This window comes from Bombus vancouverensis, chromosome 11, assembly GCF_051014615.1.
Source record: "Bombus vancouverensis nearcticus chromosome 11, iyBomVanc1_principal, whole genome shotgun sequence".
Lineage (NCBI taxonomy): Eukaryota > Metazoa > Arthropoda > Insecta > Hymenoptera > Apidae > Bombus > Bombus vancouverensis.
The window spans coordinates 7,215,601-7,234,584 of NC_134921.1; the positions used below are offsets into that span (position 1 = coordinate 7,215,601).

General features: G+C 40.0%; 1 protein-coding gene across 15 annotated transcripts in view; it reads left to right on the forward strand.

The window, feature by feature from the left end:
- by (focal adhesion protein tensin) overlaps window positions 1-18,984 on the forward strand; it is a 180,557-nt gene that overhangs the window by 121,566 nt on the left and 40,007 nt on the right. For 13 of the 15 annotated variants that reach the window (XM_033326979.2, XM_076622788.1, XM_033326977.2 and 10 more), the window contains 5 exons: window positions 4,266-4,334; window positions 13,242-13,463; window positions 14,068-14,231; window positions 14,326-14,475; window positions 18,002-18,299. In XM_033326979.2, coding sequence (XP_033182870.1) covers window positions 4,266-4,334; window positions 13,242-13,463; window positions 14,068-14,231; window positions 14,326-14,475; window positions 18,002-18,299 — 903 coding nt within the window. Of the gene's footprint in view, window positions 1-3,510; window positions 3,718-4,265; window positions 4,335-11,685; window positions 11,932-13,241; window positions 13,464-14,067; window positions 14,232-14,325; window positions 14,476-18,001; window positions 18,300-18,984 lie in introns of those variants that run through there. The other 2 variants (XM_033326988.2, XM_033326992.2) reach the window with 2 other exon arrangements.

Genomic DNA, 18,984 nt, shown 5'->3' on the forward strand with positions numbered 1-18,984 from the left:
GTGTAATTTTGTACTTAGAATAGATCTTGTTAAAAATAGGTAAGTGTCTTGATATTTTTGAACGATTGATATTTTGAAAGATTCTATATCTATTGCGTCTGAATGGCATGTCTTTATCACGCGTGACTAAAATTAAATTTGTTGACGTGGCTAATTAGCATTGAACAAGGTTGGACGTCGTCACGAAAGAAACACACTCGAGACTCTCGAATTTAATATGCGAATTTCCTGGTGAGAATTTGCATTTTTTAAAGTTTCATCTGCTTTCAAGCTGGCGACAGGGACCACAAGCGTTTCCAATTCTCGAAACCCGAGCCGCCAGCTAAGCAATCTGACTGGCGACGACGTCCGCTGTATTGCCTATTCTTCGTATTAAAATATCGTTGCTGTATAGAGGTTCGCCAACTGTTACGTGCAAAAACGCACGATACTTCTGCTCACACGAATACGGATCTTACTTAATTTCCTCCCTTCCATGTGTCCTTTTCTTGCCTGTCATTTCCATTAAGAAACAAGTTTCAACTTTGTAAAACAATCAAAAATACACTCTGTCCTTAATTTATTTTCTTGGAATCGGACCGCGTTTCTTCCAAAGAATTTTATCTTTGATCTGTTCTTAAATACTTTTCATTTAAATTGTAGTCCGTAGCTGAATATTTTTTTACGGTACACAACAGATTACAATATTCAAGGTTTTTCTTCTGCATAATGTATATCCGCTTCTGGGAATTTAGATGTAAAATTTGCCGGCTGATTTATCGGTTACTCGGCTCCAGAGGCTTACACGAGGCACGGAAACATTGCCAGGCAAGTTTATAGAATCACATGGTTATTTAACCCTCGAGTTGGTATTTTCGTGGCTACCACTTAAATTATCGATACCGTGAATCTGAATTACTACGTTTCGCATCTTTATTCGCGCCACTCGCCGGACAAGGACACCCGTCTATTTATCCCAGCTATCTAGTCCTGGTAAAACGTGTTCTACCCGCGAAAGCCTATGGACTAGTTAAAGTGATTTATCGCTTCGTAAAATATTCTTCATGTCCGCCGTGCTCGAGCAGAAACAGCCAGTGACCAATTTAATTTCAATTCGTGCTAAATGTCTTCGAACGGTCAAGAAAAATTGCGCCATTGTTCTACGCAAAGTGTTACTGAGAATACCTAAAATGCCATTTAGTCAGTGTCGAACCGAGAAATATTACGCCTGTCGCTGAATTTAGTCTCTATTTATCGGCATTTTTGTTGCCGCATAAAATATTAGAAGACGTTTCTTCAGAAGTCATTCAATATTTTATGGTCTCGCTGTAACGTGGAGCGCGATAAAATTTTAATCGAATCTGCCAGATCTAAAACACATATCGATCTACTGCGACAGAAATGACCGTATAAGACGTATTCCACGTATTATTAATTTTGTGGAAGTTTAAAATGAATCAGACCAGCCGAAAATCGAACAAAATCAAGTTTTAATAGAAATCTCTGTTTCGGAACAATATTGAAATTTTACGACATTATTACTTATTTGGAGTGGTGGCAATTAAATTTAAGACACTTGAAACGTCTAGTTGAATTATCTCAAAATATTTCCATTGAAAAACATCTGAATTTCTTGAAATTACCACGCGAAATATAAAGCTTCCCTTCGTTTTCAAGAAATTATTAAATTGAATTTCTTTGAAATAAACTTTCCTCGTATTTAATCTTCCTCTATCTTGTTTATTCCTTAAAAGCAGGAGACAGAAAGATAGATCCAAACATCTCTAAATATTTTAAATTCAATTTCTTTATATTTTTTATTTCCCGCGCGAAAAACGAACTTTCTCTCCATTTAATATTCCACTAACTGAATTATCCCATAGAAAGCAAAAAAAAAAAAAAAAAAAAACTGGAGAGACGAAACGTAAATACATGTGACAAAATTGTTAAACTACATTTTTTTCAAATTATCGTGTCAGAAACAAACTCCGTCCAATCTACTAACTCACTTATCTCTTCAGAAATGAAAATACACAGTGTAATCCAAACCCTTCAAAAAGCCTATTAAACGCTATTTTTTTAAATAATCCCGCGGAAAACGTGTTAAACCACTAACCCCATTTGCTCCTTAGAAAAGCACCAGATAAAGAATCCACAATGCAAGAACCAACACTGCGAACACGAGGAGAGACGGCGAGTCGTAAGTTCGCAAAGGTGGCATCGTATTACACGGGCGTGCGACAATTTCGCGGGGTAATTATATTTACAGGGAGTGGCACTCGACCTATAACCGAACTCTCCTCGTCCCTTTTTCCCTTGTGCCGCGCACAACTCGTGCGATCCTGTAGAACCCGCGGCGCAGGACCAGGCCTGCGTGCAAACTCGGGACGCTGCTTGCCATCTCCATGGTTACGTGTCGCGTTCTCTCGCCCCGCAACCCTCTTCCAGCCCCCTTAAACGTTCTCCGTAGCCGAGATGCAGGGTTTCATCCCTCTGTGCGGCCGCAGCGCCGGGGCGGCTCCCGTGCGGCGCAGACGTTCGTGCCGGTTGACCCAGGTCGCGTGATCCTCGCTCGTCCACGGCACCCAGAAGCTTTCTTACGACAGTTTTTCACTGACTACTCGAGTGTCGTCCCTTCGTAAGCCCGTCTGGGCTACAAGAAACGAATGGGGAAGGATTTACCGGTGGTTGTACAGAAATTTCCCGGCGAGAAACTGCTTGTCAAGAATACATAGAGAATCGAGATAGCTGAACCGAGGGTGGAAGATACGATGACCTTGAGATTGCAGTCAGATGCGGAGAATTAAAACGAAATTGATACGTGGTATTTTTTAACTGTGGGATCCGATAGATCCATGGATCGTGCGAAACGATCGATACGAAGGCCGATACTTTCAGGTGTACGATGCGGGTTGGCAACTCGAGGAGAAGAAAGAAGTGGAAAGGGCGGAGATCGTATCGGTGAAGAGCGTTCAAATTAGCACGAGCAAGAAGTTCCTATAAGTAGATACATAGAGTAAGAGATCTGAAAAGCGCGGTTGCTTTCTCTCTTTTGCATCGGAGCAACGAGGCGCGATGGAAACGCGGACGAAACGCGCTCGACAGGCAACGAGGGATTAATGGCGTGATTTTCGTCCATGAATCATCGCCGTGGTTGGCGAGGATCGCGGTTTCACGCGGATCAGAAGAAGAGACGGAGGAAGAGAAAAGGCGGTGCCCGATGTTGCGGAATAATTCGTAACGAGCACGCCTGTCACGGCGCCGACGTACGATCGACACGTGGCTAGCCACATTTCGAAATTCTCTTTCGCCGCAACGTTTGCTAACTCCTTCACGACTTTAATTCTGCACGTAATACATTTCATTTGAGGGAATATTATTAAGATTATTAAGAATCAGTAAATCAGTCTGACAATTGAAAAATCATGTTCCTATAAATTCCGTGTGATGACACTTGAAATAGACTTAAAGTAGACACAAAATATCGTACAACGAAGCAGTTGTGAATTCTATTCATGGTTTCACGGGTCCTTTATCCGAAGAACCATGACAAACTCGAACAGTAGCTCGCTATCGCGCGCTTGGCTGCGAGCAAATTGCTGTCGCTGCGGTGACACGCGCCAGGACACGGTGAACAATAACCTTAAGGAGGAGACACCACTACGAGAGGAAACTGAGACCCTTTTGCACCGTATCGCGTTCACAGTTTGGCACACTGCCCTCCATATAGAAAGCGAGGTGCGTGGGTATTGTTTCGTTCGATTGAAATCATATTTTCGCCATGCGCTCTCGCTTCGATAAATATATAAACAGGAAAATATAAATAATATAGAATAGATAGAAAAAATTACGACTGACTGAGTTCGCGTTGGGAAATTTAATCGAAACACCCCACGCAAGGGTGGTCGCGGAACGGAAATTTGTTTTCACAGGCCACCAGGGATTTACGCGAATCGAAGCACTGGGAATCGATGATGTTTATTATCAGACGCGTGGCGCACATCAGCCTGAATTTACGCAACAGCTGCTTTCAGCCGAACAATGGAAATAATTTACGCGTAGTATTTGTTATCGTTGCTCGACGCGATGGGCAACCCATTTCCTTTCGCGACGCCCTTAATGTGCACGCGTGGAAACTACCGCTTTTTTATTTTCATTTTTTCCTTTTTGGGTCTTTCGTTTCTTTTCTTTTGTTTTCTTTCTTTTCTATCCCATTCCTTTGCAGTAAATCGTAGATATACATGGCGAGACCTGTATAATTCAGTATTTTTCCTTTTCTGTTGCAGCATAATGGAGGTTACGAGGCACAGCCGAAGAATGTTAACACCATTTCGAGAAGCAAACAACAACACCAGGTAAAAAATCGATTTTTTTGCGTTGTTATAATTCCTCGCTATACCAACTGCATTTCGCTGTAAATTATTCAACTCGTAGATCTTTACATAGAATGGGAATTTGTGTTTTTTTTTCAGTCACGAAAATTGCAGGCGCGTATAGCTCATAAATTATTCATCAGACTCTCGGTTAGTAGGTCTGCTAATTAGAGTCGATTCTAATTCTGTCTCCTGATAAACGCAGCTCTTCTCACATTTTTCAACGAATACTGATTGATAATAAAAATGCACAGTTTTTTTTCGATATGATTCCAAATATTAAAAGTTCGTACAAGAATTTAGAAATTTTTGTCAGGCATTGTTCTCGTTTCGAATTTCTGTTGCGGCTCCAATATCTGAAAAAATAAAGGTATGTTTCATATTCAAAAGGCCAACAGTTCATTATTACGAATAATAATTGACTCATGACTGTATAGCACACTGAGAATAATATTTGATTCTCGTTCGTTTACTCGAAGTACTAGAAAGTGGACCTGCCTTTTCATTCGTTGCAGCACCTACGATTTATTCGTTGTTACTTGTCGTGACCGCGAGAAACGCTTTGTGAAGTTGGAAAAAGGAAAGAAAAATATGCTCAGCACGATCGTTATGCTAAGTGGCCTGCTACGTAGCCTGCTACGTAGCTTGTGGCTTATCATTTGCTGATAAGAATTCGCGATTTGCGCCATTCGCAAACCTGGGTTCTCTAAATATTTAATATTAAAACAAACCACGCGTGATACGTACGAGGAAGTGGCGTCTTATTGGTCGAGAGTACGGGGGTCGATTGCATCAGGCGGTACCTTCATTTATTCCGCGGGAAAACACGGCCGAGCCCTATTTACATTCGAAACAGCGCTCGTCGTCTACGGCGAACAACCTCCTCTTTCGCGTACACGTGTACCTGACGCCGCGATTCAGCGTTTTGCGAACGATCACTATGCAAAATCGCACACAAGCCGCCTCGACTTCGAAATTACCTCCGAGACGTACATACGAAATCATTTGCATCACGCCACCTGCGTAATCGCCTCGAGAACCAGAGAATTTTGACGTTCTTGTTACGTTTCACTTGTGATTTCGTTCTCTGTGGTCTTGAGGTAACTCGAGGTAACTTGCTTTCTACCATGTTTGGTTTCGTTGAGAAAATCGTGAAATAGGAGGCAATGAAATAGAAAATATTATACGAACGTAATATTATGTAAGAGTTATTCAGAATGTTTAGCAGATTGTTACGCTTCGCTTGTGCTTTCGTTCTGAACGGTCTTATTGTTAGAGTAATTCGATCTTTGTGGTATTCGGGTTGCTTGGAAGAGGATTGAAATAGAAAACATCGTATAAAGGAAATATTACATAAAAGTTATTTATAGTATATCGTTAGTAAATCGTTACGTTTCATTCATGATTTTATCCTCAGCGGTCTTATCGTTAGTGTAACTATGGTTTGGTTGGGAATTCTGGGATGGAAATAGCTGAACTGGAAAATATTTTATGTGGGGAAATATTACATAGGAATTACAGCATACGGTAGATTTGGCGATTATCTTTACAAATATAAATTTTCAATAAATGCATAAATTCTCTCATTTTCTACAATTGCTTACCATCTTTCCACGGAACTTTCTATTTCTCTTTTAGGTCACTTTTATCGTCTTCTAACGAGTTCCGTTATATTATCTTAGCTTCCAGAAAAATTGTGTCACTTATGACATATTATGGTGTAACGAAACTCAGTAGAATAACAAAATATATTAAACTTGTTTTGAAGCTTCTGCTTCATAAATTATAGCACTTTGTTTATACGTATCACGAACAAAGCGGAAGTTTACAATTTTCCCTTAATCCCGTGGATCATTTATCTCGTTGTAACGGTGACTGATATTATTGAGCAAGATTTTGCCAGATAACTATCTGAAAATGCAACGCGTTGGATTGTTAAATGTAACGCCAGAGGAAGCATGAAAAACGGATCTGGGAAGTGGTTTGGAGGGAACGTTTACGCTTTATTAGGGTCTTTTTTTAAATCATAACAGCGGCTAGATCAGCAGCAAGGCGTCTTTTACGCATTAATGTCGACACCGGAGAAAATTATTCGCTAAAATGGCAGTAAGCTAGCGCACCGTATGAACGGTGTAGGTATCAGCCGATGTTCCACGGAGATAATCCAAGTATATTGACGTCGGCCGTGTAATGTATTCGTGAAATCCACGCTTATACCGCGGCTATTCTTGTGAAAATATACACAGAGAAGAGCATCGAATGCAAAACGCGGCACGACGCGAGGGAATTCTGACAATTGCTCGTAACTGGTTATTACCGATTGTGGCGAGAAACCGTTCCTCAATGATAATCGTAGGAAACCATTCGGAAATTTATTGCGAAATTGCTCTATCGATTTCGGATGGCATTCGGTGTCGATGAAAATGCTTGAAATGTGAGAACTAGATATGCGAAGATTATACACTACTGGTCGAATGTTTAGCAACGCTACATGGTTTGTACGATTGGAAAATTTAAGAGGTGATTGGTTTAAGATTCTGTTACCTTAGGTAATAATTACGTAAAGAAAGTAGAATCGATGTTTGCAGAATTAATTTTAAACTGATAATGGAATTATAAGGTACATTACACATAGGAATAGCTGAGAACGTGATTTCAAATTTTTGATTGATAGTGTATAATAGATAGTAGCAGATAGTACCTTTTTCTGTTTCTTTCTTCTGTTCTAAAGTTGGTTACTTCAAAGTCGATTTCAGGTAATAGATTCATAAAATTAAAAAAATAGAGTTAAAGAATTGCTAAGAAACGTCTTGGTGCATCTGCCAGATTCTGCCAGACGAATTAAACGTTATTGAACATTAAAATATAATTTGTTTTGAACATATTACGTTACCTAGCACAGCTGTTGTTTCCTTCCAATCATGGGATAGCGGAACGAACCTTGACGCATTTGAAACTCAAAAGAATATTACAAATATCATGGAATCAAGTATTAGGTTCACATTATTGGTAGATTGATTTTACATTACTTAAAGATATATACACTTGAAAGGATATATATTTCGAATGAATAAACAACCAACTTGTATTGACAAAGTAATATTAATCCCTTAACCTACAAGTACGATGATCGGGCCAAACGTAAACATTACGGGCATAGCTCGTAGTAGATGATCGGGCCAAACGTAAATATTATGGGCATAGCCCGTAGTACGATGATCGAGCCAAATATAATATATAATATAATATACAGGGTGGTTGGTAACTGGTGGTACAAGCGGAAAGGGGGTAATTCTACGAAAAAAAAAATTATAAAATAAAGAATAAAAATTTTTCGTTTGAGGCTTTGTTTTCGAGAAAATCGACTTTGAATTTTCGCTCGGTACGCGTACGGTACGTTATAACGGATCTCACTGTAGATCGTTGTCTGGATGGAAAAATTAAAAAAAATTAAAAAAAAATTTTTATTCTATATTTTCGACTTCTTTTTTCGCATAGAATCACCTCCTTTCCGTTTGTATCATCAGTTACCAACTACCCTGCGTAATAGCTTGTTTACGTTTTCGGCCCAAAATTCTCGAACGTAAATCGTAGGTCAATCAGAATTCAAATAACTTGACTAATTTAAATGATGTTCAATCTTGAAAGAATCGGAAAAACGGAGGAACATGAACGTTCAAGGGAATAATTTAGGACCCCGATAGGTTTGGAATGCATCCTTTCCGGATCTTTGGCGAAACATTCCGCTATCGATCGGATCTCGACGGCATATACTCGTTGCTTAGCAGAGAGGTCGAGACGGAAAGAAGTCGATAACCATAAAGCCCACTCTCGCTTGGCACTCCACTTGCAATTAGAAATTAGCCGTCGGCAATTACGCGGATTAACGATAATTGGCATTACCGGCGCGACGTTTCCTTCGCGCCCCCGAATAATTACTTCCTACTAATGTCACAGCCTACGGTTATTCCTTCTAAATTACACATGGCCCGTCAAAAGGGCCGCAAGAATCCCAGTGTAAACAAAAATCAATTAAAAAGCAATATACCTGACAGTCAAACCCTTCTTCTCAATGTCTTACGTCTTTGAGCGCTTCACAGAATCAAAACAAGCTATTTTGAATTCGCCGCACGTTTGAAGTTATACGTATATCATAGCTAGGCATCATGGTCCATTTACAAGAATTACTATGGTAGTTAAAAGGATCGTATCTCCAAGAAATTTCATACATTTACGATGCGTAATTCTGGGAATTTGGATAAAATGTTGTTTTCCTTTGCGTCGTAGGTTTTGTCACGTATCTCTGATTTTGGTTTCTTTTCTATGAGTTTTGTACTTAAGTCGACCCGGTAGTTTCAATGTTCTGCAGATTCCTATTGCAGTTTTTCTTTACCTCAAGTACAATTCCAAAAGATATAATAAACATTCTTCTGAATAAATATATCCTTGAGTATACGAAAGAATAGTTCATTTCTTCAGAAAAATGAAACATAGTTATCTTCTTCTACTCTTAATAAACTCACGCGTGAAAAGTTTCCACATGAGACACGGACATTCCTTCGCTAGTATCGTGTATCTATCTTTCACAAAATATCCACCACGCGGCACTCGTAACACGCGAAACACGTCGATAAAATTTTCATTCATCTCCAATGAATTCAATCGTGATTTCCGCCCACGTGTCGCCTCGATGTAAATTGAAATTTTAATGATTCTGCGTGCTGGGACAGAAGAAAGGGGTTCGAGTAGCCGCAGCGGTCCCGTCAAAACAGCGAGCTAGTATCGAAACGAGTTGAAGAGAGAAAGAGGAAGCTAGTAACCTGGCCTCTAAAAATACGTTTACGAGATCGTAACGCGGTTCGCCGCTTCTCTCGCGGGCTACAGTCAACTTCAACTCGCACGTACAACACCATCCATAAGTATTTGTACGATACTTGATACTATTCTATCAAAAGATTGATATTTCTCTTATAAATATTTTTAAAGTTATAGCTGACATACGATTTTTTTACTGTGAATGTCTTACCTCTCGCTATAACTGGAATCAAGTATTGTGTTTAACAGTTAATGGCTATCATGGTGTAAAATTTTACTGTGTACAAATTGTTGATGTCATATCATCATTCGGTAATGATATCATCGTAATTGGACACTCATAGTGTTTGCATGTTATGTGCAGTCTAACGAAACACGATTATGATAATCGTATTCGTAAAATTGAAAACGTATGTGGAATTTACACTTTCTCCAAAAAAGGAGGCGTTAAATGAAAGTACTTTATTCCACATTCTCGAATTATTTTCACGTGTTAAATAATCTCCTGTCTCTTGTCTATTTCTATCTAGTTCGGAGCAGACAAATTCCTCTATACAGTAGAATTCCATTTATATGAACGAGATTTTAGTTAATGTACGATTAATTGATCTTTTGCTGGTTGAATTCATTTATCTAAACCTGAGCTCTTATTGTATGAACAAAAGCTAGTAGATAGCGAGGATAATCGGCAAGCTTCTATTATATCAACTCCAATTATATAAACCGTTTGTCTCCCGACAAGTTTGGATAAATGGAATTCCACTGTATCTGACAAGTTCTCAAACTTGATTTCCTCGACGATGAAACCTCCAGTATAACTTGATTATGTTTGATCTCCGCGTTACCTTGGACCATAGAATCTCTTCTGACTCCAGCTGTATCACGAAATTAGTATCACGGTGACCTCCAACGTAATTTTATTATACTTGATCTTCGTGTTACCTTGAACCATGGCGTCTGTTATGACGTCAATTGTGCCACGAGTTTAGGTATACATTTGCGATGTTTTAGAAGCGTCCAAATACTTATGGACGATAGTGTACGTCGTGGTCTGCTACAACCATAAATCCCTCCCAGCGTTAGGTCTCACGTGTGAAATTGCCATTACGCTAGCGCGGTCCTACCGCAGCTGTCGTTCCTTGGAAGCTCAGCCTACCTCGGTATGCCGCGTGTCCTTCGTATTTCTCACGGTTGCTTAGGATTCGAAGATCGACGGGGGGCCTTTCGTATCGGACGACCGTGCCACGACCATCCTTTTTCGCGCGAAGTCCACCGCGTCGGAAGAGACAAAGAGGATATTCGTGCAATTTGTCAGGCGTCACGCGCGAATAAGTCGTAATATCGCCTGACGGCGGGCTGATTTTTCATTCAGGATCGCAATGGGTAAACTTTGTCGGCGGCGGTTTCTCTGTGATAGCGTTACGGGATCGTGCAGCGGTACCTTTTCTTCTTCATTCTGCTGAATTATTCCGCGGTATGACGAGGGAAATGGACGTTTCAAAGATAGGAAGTGTATGGGATGTTGCATCTTTCAGAGAAGTTTATGACGCTTCGCAAGGTCGTTCTGACGATAAGTATATCGATAAAGTTGTGATGTGCTCCGGGCCATCTTGCGCGAGATATACTTTCGAGTGCAGAGAATAATCATTCTTTAAGTATTTGTAGGAAACAGTGGAAAATCCTGTAACGAGCCTTTTTGTATCCTGTGAAAAAGATTGTTTTTTTCAATAATTAATAATATTATGGACACATCTTTCGATAGTTTTGCAAAGAGGATAGAATACAAAATTGGAGATCAATTTTATTGGAAGTGGAATTTCTTGCACAACGTGTACGCGTACGTAATAAGGATAAATCGATGTAGCATATTGCCAGTGTACCCTGGAGACGAAAACTGTATACTTCTTAAATTTTCTAAGCTTGAATAGAATCTTCAAAAAGTGATAAAAAGATAGCGAGTTTGATTTCTAGTATTTTGTTGAATTTTCTACGGCATCTTGACTAATGTATACACACTGTAACAGACTCTATAACGAATCATTTTTACATGCATCTCGGTGCATCTAGATCTTTCTCACTTATTTGACCTCCAAAACACACTGTATCAATTTTCCACGGATTCATCGAGACGCGCACGCCCTGTGTTCACTCGTTGAGAAACTCGTTCGATCACTCGCCAACTGGAATTACACCCGAGACAGCTTATGCAGACGCAGCGCAATTCGCGGACAAGGAACTTATTCATATTTCTTCGTCGACACGATTTTTCCGCGTTGCCCTTGAAGTCGAGTTAGCCACACCGCTCCGACGTTTTATCGCGTCCGTCAGCGCAGCGAGCTCGCGGGACTGGCTAATGCGACTTGTGTCTAATGACGAGCGTGACTTTGATCGAAGTCACGCTACCTGGACGAATTCGTTACATCATACGTGCACGCGGAGAGAGAAATCGTTGCACAGTCGGCGTATAAGGAAGGGGAATAGCTGAACGTCAGCTGTGCAAGTAGGAACCGTGGTTAGACTGTCGGGTAGAACGTCGTGAATTCAGTGGAATCGAGTGAACGCACAATAGTCGGCAGTCTGTCATTCCTTCGTGCCGTGTCGTGCTCGCATCCTTCTTCGTCGACGTCCCGCCAAGATAAAAGCACGCGTTAAACCACCAGGATTTCATGTCGATTCGTTGGGACAAGGCGATTCCCATAAGGGCAGCATCGCCATGCCGGACAGCATTGTCGTCAGGATCGTCTACGCACCGAAATACTCCAAGGTTCTTTATAGATGAAGACCACACGGGAGAAATATGATAAGTCTGTTTTTCGTGATTTTCCGGCTCCTACATCACTTGAAAAAGTATTTTGTAAAAAAAGTATGAAACAGTTGAAAAAAGGAATAATCCGATCGATTCGAAGCTTTTTAAAGATTGATGATAAACTCGTAATGTTTTGTGAGATAGGAATTTATGCTATTTTCGTTTAATTAATATTACTTTGCGTAATTAATATTCTTAACACGTTGCTTCCGTGTATTCGAGCACAAAGTGTGCATAAATCTCGTGTTTAATGTTTAACACGAAACGTGTAAGGTTAAGTTTGTTATTTTTGTATAAAATAGCCGATTGCACGAGTTAGTTTTTGTAAAAAGTGGCCGGTGAAACGTGTTAATTTTTGCATAAAATAGCTGCTAGATAATGTGCTAATATTTTTTAAATTTGAAAGAGAGTGACAAAAACATGTATTTGATCGTAAAATCGAAAGAAAAGATAGTTTTCGTGTAGATTTAATTGTCAGCATATTGAATTCTAAAACAGTTCTTTTGTAAAGGATAGAAAATATGATTTATCATGTTTTTCAGTTGTGGACTTCATATAGTATCTATGAAGTAATGTGCTGAATTTAGGTAGTAAATCTAAAGTAACTTTTTTCGAGGCAAAAGTGGAATATAAAAGAAGAATATTGGTAGTAAAGCGAGCAGAGTGCTTCTTAGATATGTTTATCGGATAATTTTGGTTTATAAGAAATTTCATGCAGCGCAAACTGTAAGTTTTTTGTTCGGTAAAATAGGAATATAAATTGTGCGTATTGCTGGTGAAGTGAGCGAAGTGCTTCTTCAATGGGCTTCTTTGGAACATTTCGAGCAGAAGAAATTCCGCAAAAGGCGGTTTGCGAAACTAGGTTCCATACCTTGGAGGCAACTCTAGAATTATTTGTTTTTGGGGAAAATGCGATATGAAATGCGAATATTTGTAGCGAGCCGAGTATTCTCCTTGAGTCCTTTGTTTAGAATTCTGGATATGAAGAATTCTGTAGAAGGCAGTTTAGTAGAAATTAGGATTCGTGTATACCAAAGCCGTTTAAAAATTCTTTATTCTTAATAAAAAGGAAATCTGCGGCGTAAAACTAACCAGATGAACAAGTTTCTTCTTCGATCTTTTCTATAGGAAATTTTGATGCGCAAGAACTTCATAAAAACTTCATAAAAAGCAGTGAAATTAAGTTCTATGTGCCTTATCTAATAAGGATAATTATTAAATGTGCACGTAAAGATCAATGATACTAATTAAGAATGCCCGTGTTTCAGATACAGACGTCCTTGTCGGCGACGGCACCTGCAAGGACGCCGGGCGTCGGCGCGGACGCGACGACGACAGGATCAGGAAAGGGTGGAGGTCGTGTTACAGAAGTAATGGAGCTTTGTTACGTCACCGAAAGAATCATTGCGCTCTGGTACAGGGAGGATGCGCAGGGCGTCCTTGAACATGCTACCGCACTTCTGCGAGGAAAACACGGTGATAATTATATGGTGAGCGGCGAGTAAACGGCTGCAGATTAATGGTCGCTTATCTGATATAACGTTTTTATTAAATAACAATACCTATTAAACGAAAATGATCCTAGGATAATTGACGTATTACCAGATAAATTCTATATACCCTCTAATTAGCGTTACAATTAGCGCGTTGCATGCTCTGAAACCTATATAACGCTAGATAATTATCAGTCGATTTTACACGGTTACTACTCTATATTATAACTAAAAAGTTAATATTTCTTCACAATTCGTCCAATATCATTTATTTTATAAATATCTATCATTCTATTTTGAAAATCTCATTTTACCTGGACCCTCTTGCATAATAATTTGCAAATTATAAATTAATGAATTGACATTGTACTTCGAACGTAATAATCATCTGGCTTGTAGTTCATAAAATTGGCTTATAGAACTTCATTTATTTTCTTATCAAACTTGTTATTGTTATACAGGAGAACTCATTAATCCTTTGAACTTGTAATAATAATATTAGGTCAACCATAAAAGAGCACACAGTATTTGCATTCGGTTATACTATCTTATAGCATCTTGGAATATAACCACAACTTTCACACGTCTGTTCAAATTTCAGATATTCAATTTGTCATCGCCGGGTCGTACCGGGGAGCCAAATACCAGGGAAGCAGGATGGCCGCAGGGTTTGGCACCTAGTTTGGAAAGACTGTGCGCCCTATGCAAGGAGCTGGACTCCTGGCTGAACGGTGCTTCGAATCGCGTGGTCGTTCTCCACGCCAGGTGAGTCTTAATCCGTTCTTTTTTCTCCAACGACAAGAAGACGAATTGGCGCGGTTCGTAAAAAGTTGGAAGCTCATTCCACGCCTCTGTTCAGGGGAAGCAAAGAACGATTGGGTGTGGCTGTGTCTGCGTACATGAACTACAGTAGCATCTGCGGCGGACGTGATCAGGCGTTGGACAGGTTCGCTATGAGAAGATTCCTCGACGACAAAATTGGATCTCTGCAGGTTCCCTCGCATCGAAGGTAATCGCTACGGTGCATGACGATACTGCCTGTTGACGTTGAACGAGAAAGTAAACTTTATCGCCTCTTAGTCTTGAATAACTCAGATAATACCTGGATGAACGACATGCACAGGCGTGGCTGCTTCAGGAGCCACCTTATGACTGGTTAATTACGTTACTCTATAGCCGCTATTTCAAAGCATGCAAACCTGCTGTCTATATTTCGTCATAAACGGATAGACTTCGTTATATATCCTCAAAACGTTACGTAAAATTATTATATCATAGTTAATGCATGCACCATGTACGTTAGAGCGTTCGATTGTTCTTGAAATCGACGCAATTATTCTTTTCGTGAATTGCATACATTGTTTGGAGCGCGTGAATTGTGAGCGTCGGTTAATTGGATCGCTTGAAATCGGAAATTGATATCGCGAGAGGTTTCTGAAGATTGTGTAACGAAACTTGTTGGTGAAGGAGACCTCGAATGTTCATTTAGCCAATTTACATCATCGTTTTATCGAGATATTCGATCGCTGTGCAATTAATGAATTGGTAAAAGACACTGAATCTTTTCAAATTACTTTGATCATATTTCGTTGGATTCTAATGCGTATTTGATGAGCGTGTAAAAAGTTGAAGTTAAAAGCTTCCTATATAGTAACGGCAATAAAACAGTCGTATAAGTCCCGTAAATCTCGTGATAGACTACCACCAAGACCAATACATGTTCTTAGATATACTCATACTTATTCGATTGCGTGTAACTTAGCAGATATCAGGCTCGTCATGGACATCTTAAACATCGATCGTACAGATATAAGATATTACATGACGTTCTACGTTATTGTACTGTACGATTCAAAAATGGTCAAAATTGAATTAATTCTACACATTCATACTACATATACCTACATCAGAAATCTACATAGTACACTCATACAGTACAATTCTAAGTACAGTCTCTTTTGAAATATATCTATATGTCTTCCACATTTATTCGGTACGAAAAAGAAATTAGTTTCTTTTCTTCTCACGATAGGAGACTCGCCGTTTAAGCATAAGTTTTAAGTACAGTTTCTTTCGATATCCATATAAAGAGGAAATGAAATTCTGAAAATTTTGGTGTTTTTCAACCACGAAATTCTTTCTTGCACGTACTATCGGCTATGATATAAGACATCCACTTGCAGCACAATTTTTCTCCACAATTTTCAAATCCTTTCTAGTACCCATCCAGAAAGATTGGTTTCCTCAATTTTTTAATCTTTTTACAGCAGAAAATCTCTTCCTATAGAAGCTATCAACCATCCACTAACAGCACACAAACTACCGCCTCCGCATTGCTAAAAGCGCTTTAACGCGTGTCGGAAACGCCAAGTTACGACAGCATTTACATCAATGCCAGTCTATCCAATGAGAGACCTGGGGCCGCCTAAAAATCCGAGTAAAATAACCGCATAAACATAATTCCCGTAGGTAAACCTGTCAAGCTTGGCCATCTATTTGAGACAACGATCGGTACGCATTACCCGCTGTCGATCCTCGCTACCCTTCGCGTTTAGTTCCCGCCGTGTGACGCTTACGCTGATGATCGTAATGATGGCCCGTCGAATGTGGTGTCCTTATACGTGAAACATTCCTCCAGGCGTCGCGGCGGTTGTGCTTTGCTCGTGGTCTTTCGCCTTCCTCGTTCCGCCTCGATCTTGCATCCCTGAACGATCGAGTTTCCCCATTAATTCCACGAGCGGCGAGCATTAGCATGTCGTTAGCGTAGCCGCACACCCGCGAACGTATGAATCCATTATCGAGGGTCGAGAGAAGCACCAGGCTAGCTGGCTCATTCGAGACGTGTGTAACGCGGCGTTCAAAGCACCTTAGGTGCCACCAAGGGAACAGGTTTTTTTTCGAACCCGGAGGGGATCGACCAGAGACAGAGATCGTATCTGCTTCGTTACGGACGACACGCGGGAATTCGTGAGAGATCCCGCGAAATTACGGTCATGAACGCTCACGACGCTGCATAATCGACAGGTACCTCAGAACAGGGTTCGTTTGGACCTGATCAACTCTTCCGTGTTTGCCGTGTGTATTACAAGTGGGACTATTAATCGATCTCTCCGCGCGGCGAACGTCTCTTATCACATTGTTGACGGTATACCGTGAAACAAATTTTTGGCACTTTAATAAATAGACAGTGGATTTTTATGCTTTTAGTATAACGAAAGTGCAAAAATCAGGAGAATGCGTATAGGATAACGAAAACATATAAAATAACCATTTCTTTCGTTCCCATTTTTTCCCATTTTTTTCGCTCTATTCATAAAAATATGGAACGTGGAGATAAACAAGATAAATAAATCGTTAGTAATTTAAATTTTAAATATATTCCTAGAAAATATGTCAACGTTTATGAAACGAGGAACGTCGAGTCACGTCTCCTGTCTGTAACGAAAAAAGATTCAGAACGTCGATCACGTTGCCCCTTCTGAATGTATAAAAAATTGAAAACATCGGTTCACGTCTCCCGTCAATAATCTGTTACGAGCCATCCAGGAGGCATTTCGTTTAGCTTGAATCGCGCGCGGAGGTCCCGTTTATGGTCCTGTTTATCGAAAGTTTTTCGCGGCACTCGTTTGATACAGTCGCACGGTAAAAGGCCACGCGAGAAGTAGAAAAGTCCATTCGTGGTCAGACACTAATTAGCACGCGAGTGTCACAGTCGGAGACGCTACAATACTTTCGCACGGTGCGTTACGAGTTGTAACTTACGACAGCAGCCAAATACGGGCCGCGCTCGTGTGAAGTGGAATCGGCCATACGTGGTCGGACATGAATTATTATCGGAACGGTCGCGATTCGATCCATTCTTTTTGCTCCCTCGAGTGTTTCGTGATGGAAACGTTTCTGTTGTTGTTGTTTTACCGAGTATTGTTTTACCGATGAGACTGTATTGTAAAAAATAAGGAGGCTAGCTTCACCTTGACCTATGTTGTGGATATAACACGCCTGGGAAGCACTATTGAAGTGGTAATTGCTGGATCGTGTCGCCTGTCGTAATGTTTCCATTATGAAATTTTAGAACACGCTAGTCACTGCCTTTTAATGTTTCCCTGTGGTAAAAATTGGTCATGTTAGATGGAAATCGCTGAATTAATAACACTTTCGTTGTGAATATTTCTGCGAAAAAATAGTCGCATAATACGGTTAATGGTAGTTATGTCAGTTCATATATACCGTATAATGTTAATGCCAGCTAAAAGTTTGCATTCGCTGCGTGTTTTGTAGAGTATATGAATAAAAAAAAATGACTCACATTAATATTCTGAAAATATTTTTAAATATTGACATTTGCTGCATTAATTGCAAATTAATATGAAAAGTAGGGAATGCAGTATATTTAACAAAATAAATATTGCGTTTCGAGCGATTATAATCTACTCAGTAGTTGAGTGAAATTCCCTCGTGATGGGAAATAGCAATCATTCACAGTAGTGAAATGGTTAGAAAAACTACATAAGAATTTCTACGGTTCTTTCTCGCAGGTACATCAAGTATTTCAGCGGACTTCTGTCAGGTTCCTTGAGGATCAGTCAATCTCCACTTTATTTAACGCATCTCACCGTTCTGGGCGTTCCACTCTTCGAGCCTACAGGTTGCCGAGCATTCCTCAAGGTCTACGAAGGCCTGACACCAGTCTACACCTCGGATCTCTATTCCGTTACAAACGCTCGCGAGTTCACCGTAAATCTCGGAGGTCTTCGTCTTAGGGGAGACATTCTGGTGAAATGTTACCACAGGGTGTATTCGAAGCAGAGCCGGGAAGTGATGTTCTCCCTGCAGGTAAGACGAAAACGAGCGACAACTTTCCCAATTAAACTGAATTGACAGATTCAAATGTGCACTCGACAAGAAATCCTGCCAGCGAACTATGTTTGACTAATGTACATAAACCCATTTCCATTCTCATCTCCTCCTGCAAACGATACTACGTGAATTACTGTTGGTACTGTTACCAACTAACCACGTCGCGGTCGAAATCACTTCCCATAAACTTCTCCAATTCTAATCACGTTGATTCGGTCGCTGTCGAAGAACGTAATTAGATCGTATCACTTTTCCTGACAACTATGAGCTATGTTGAGCGTTCAAATCATCAAAGAACGAAGTAATGCTCCGTTAATCGGCCAACGCTGTCTTCGATTGTATTTGAAACTGATACGGTAAAGACGCTCGGCTCTTTAGCAACGGTTTACCAAATGATAATAACGGATATTAGGGAATTGAGAAGATACCACTTAATTGGAAGTTATAGATTTTGCAATTTTACAATATTACAGTTTTACGATGTTACACTTTCAAGATTTTCGAATTTTATGTTCAGTGGGATAATTGATAGGATGTCCTGTCGTGTGTAACATTTTCTTTAATTCCAAACATTTTATTATCACGAGGATTTTCTTAACGCTAGTAACTTGTAATCTATGACTTGTCAAAATTTCACTAATGTTAGTTTGATTGTGCGAAA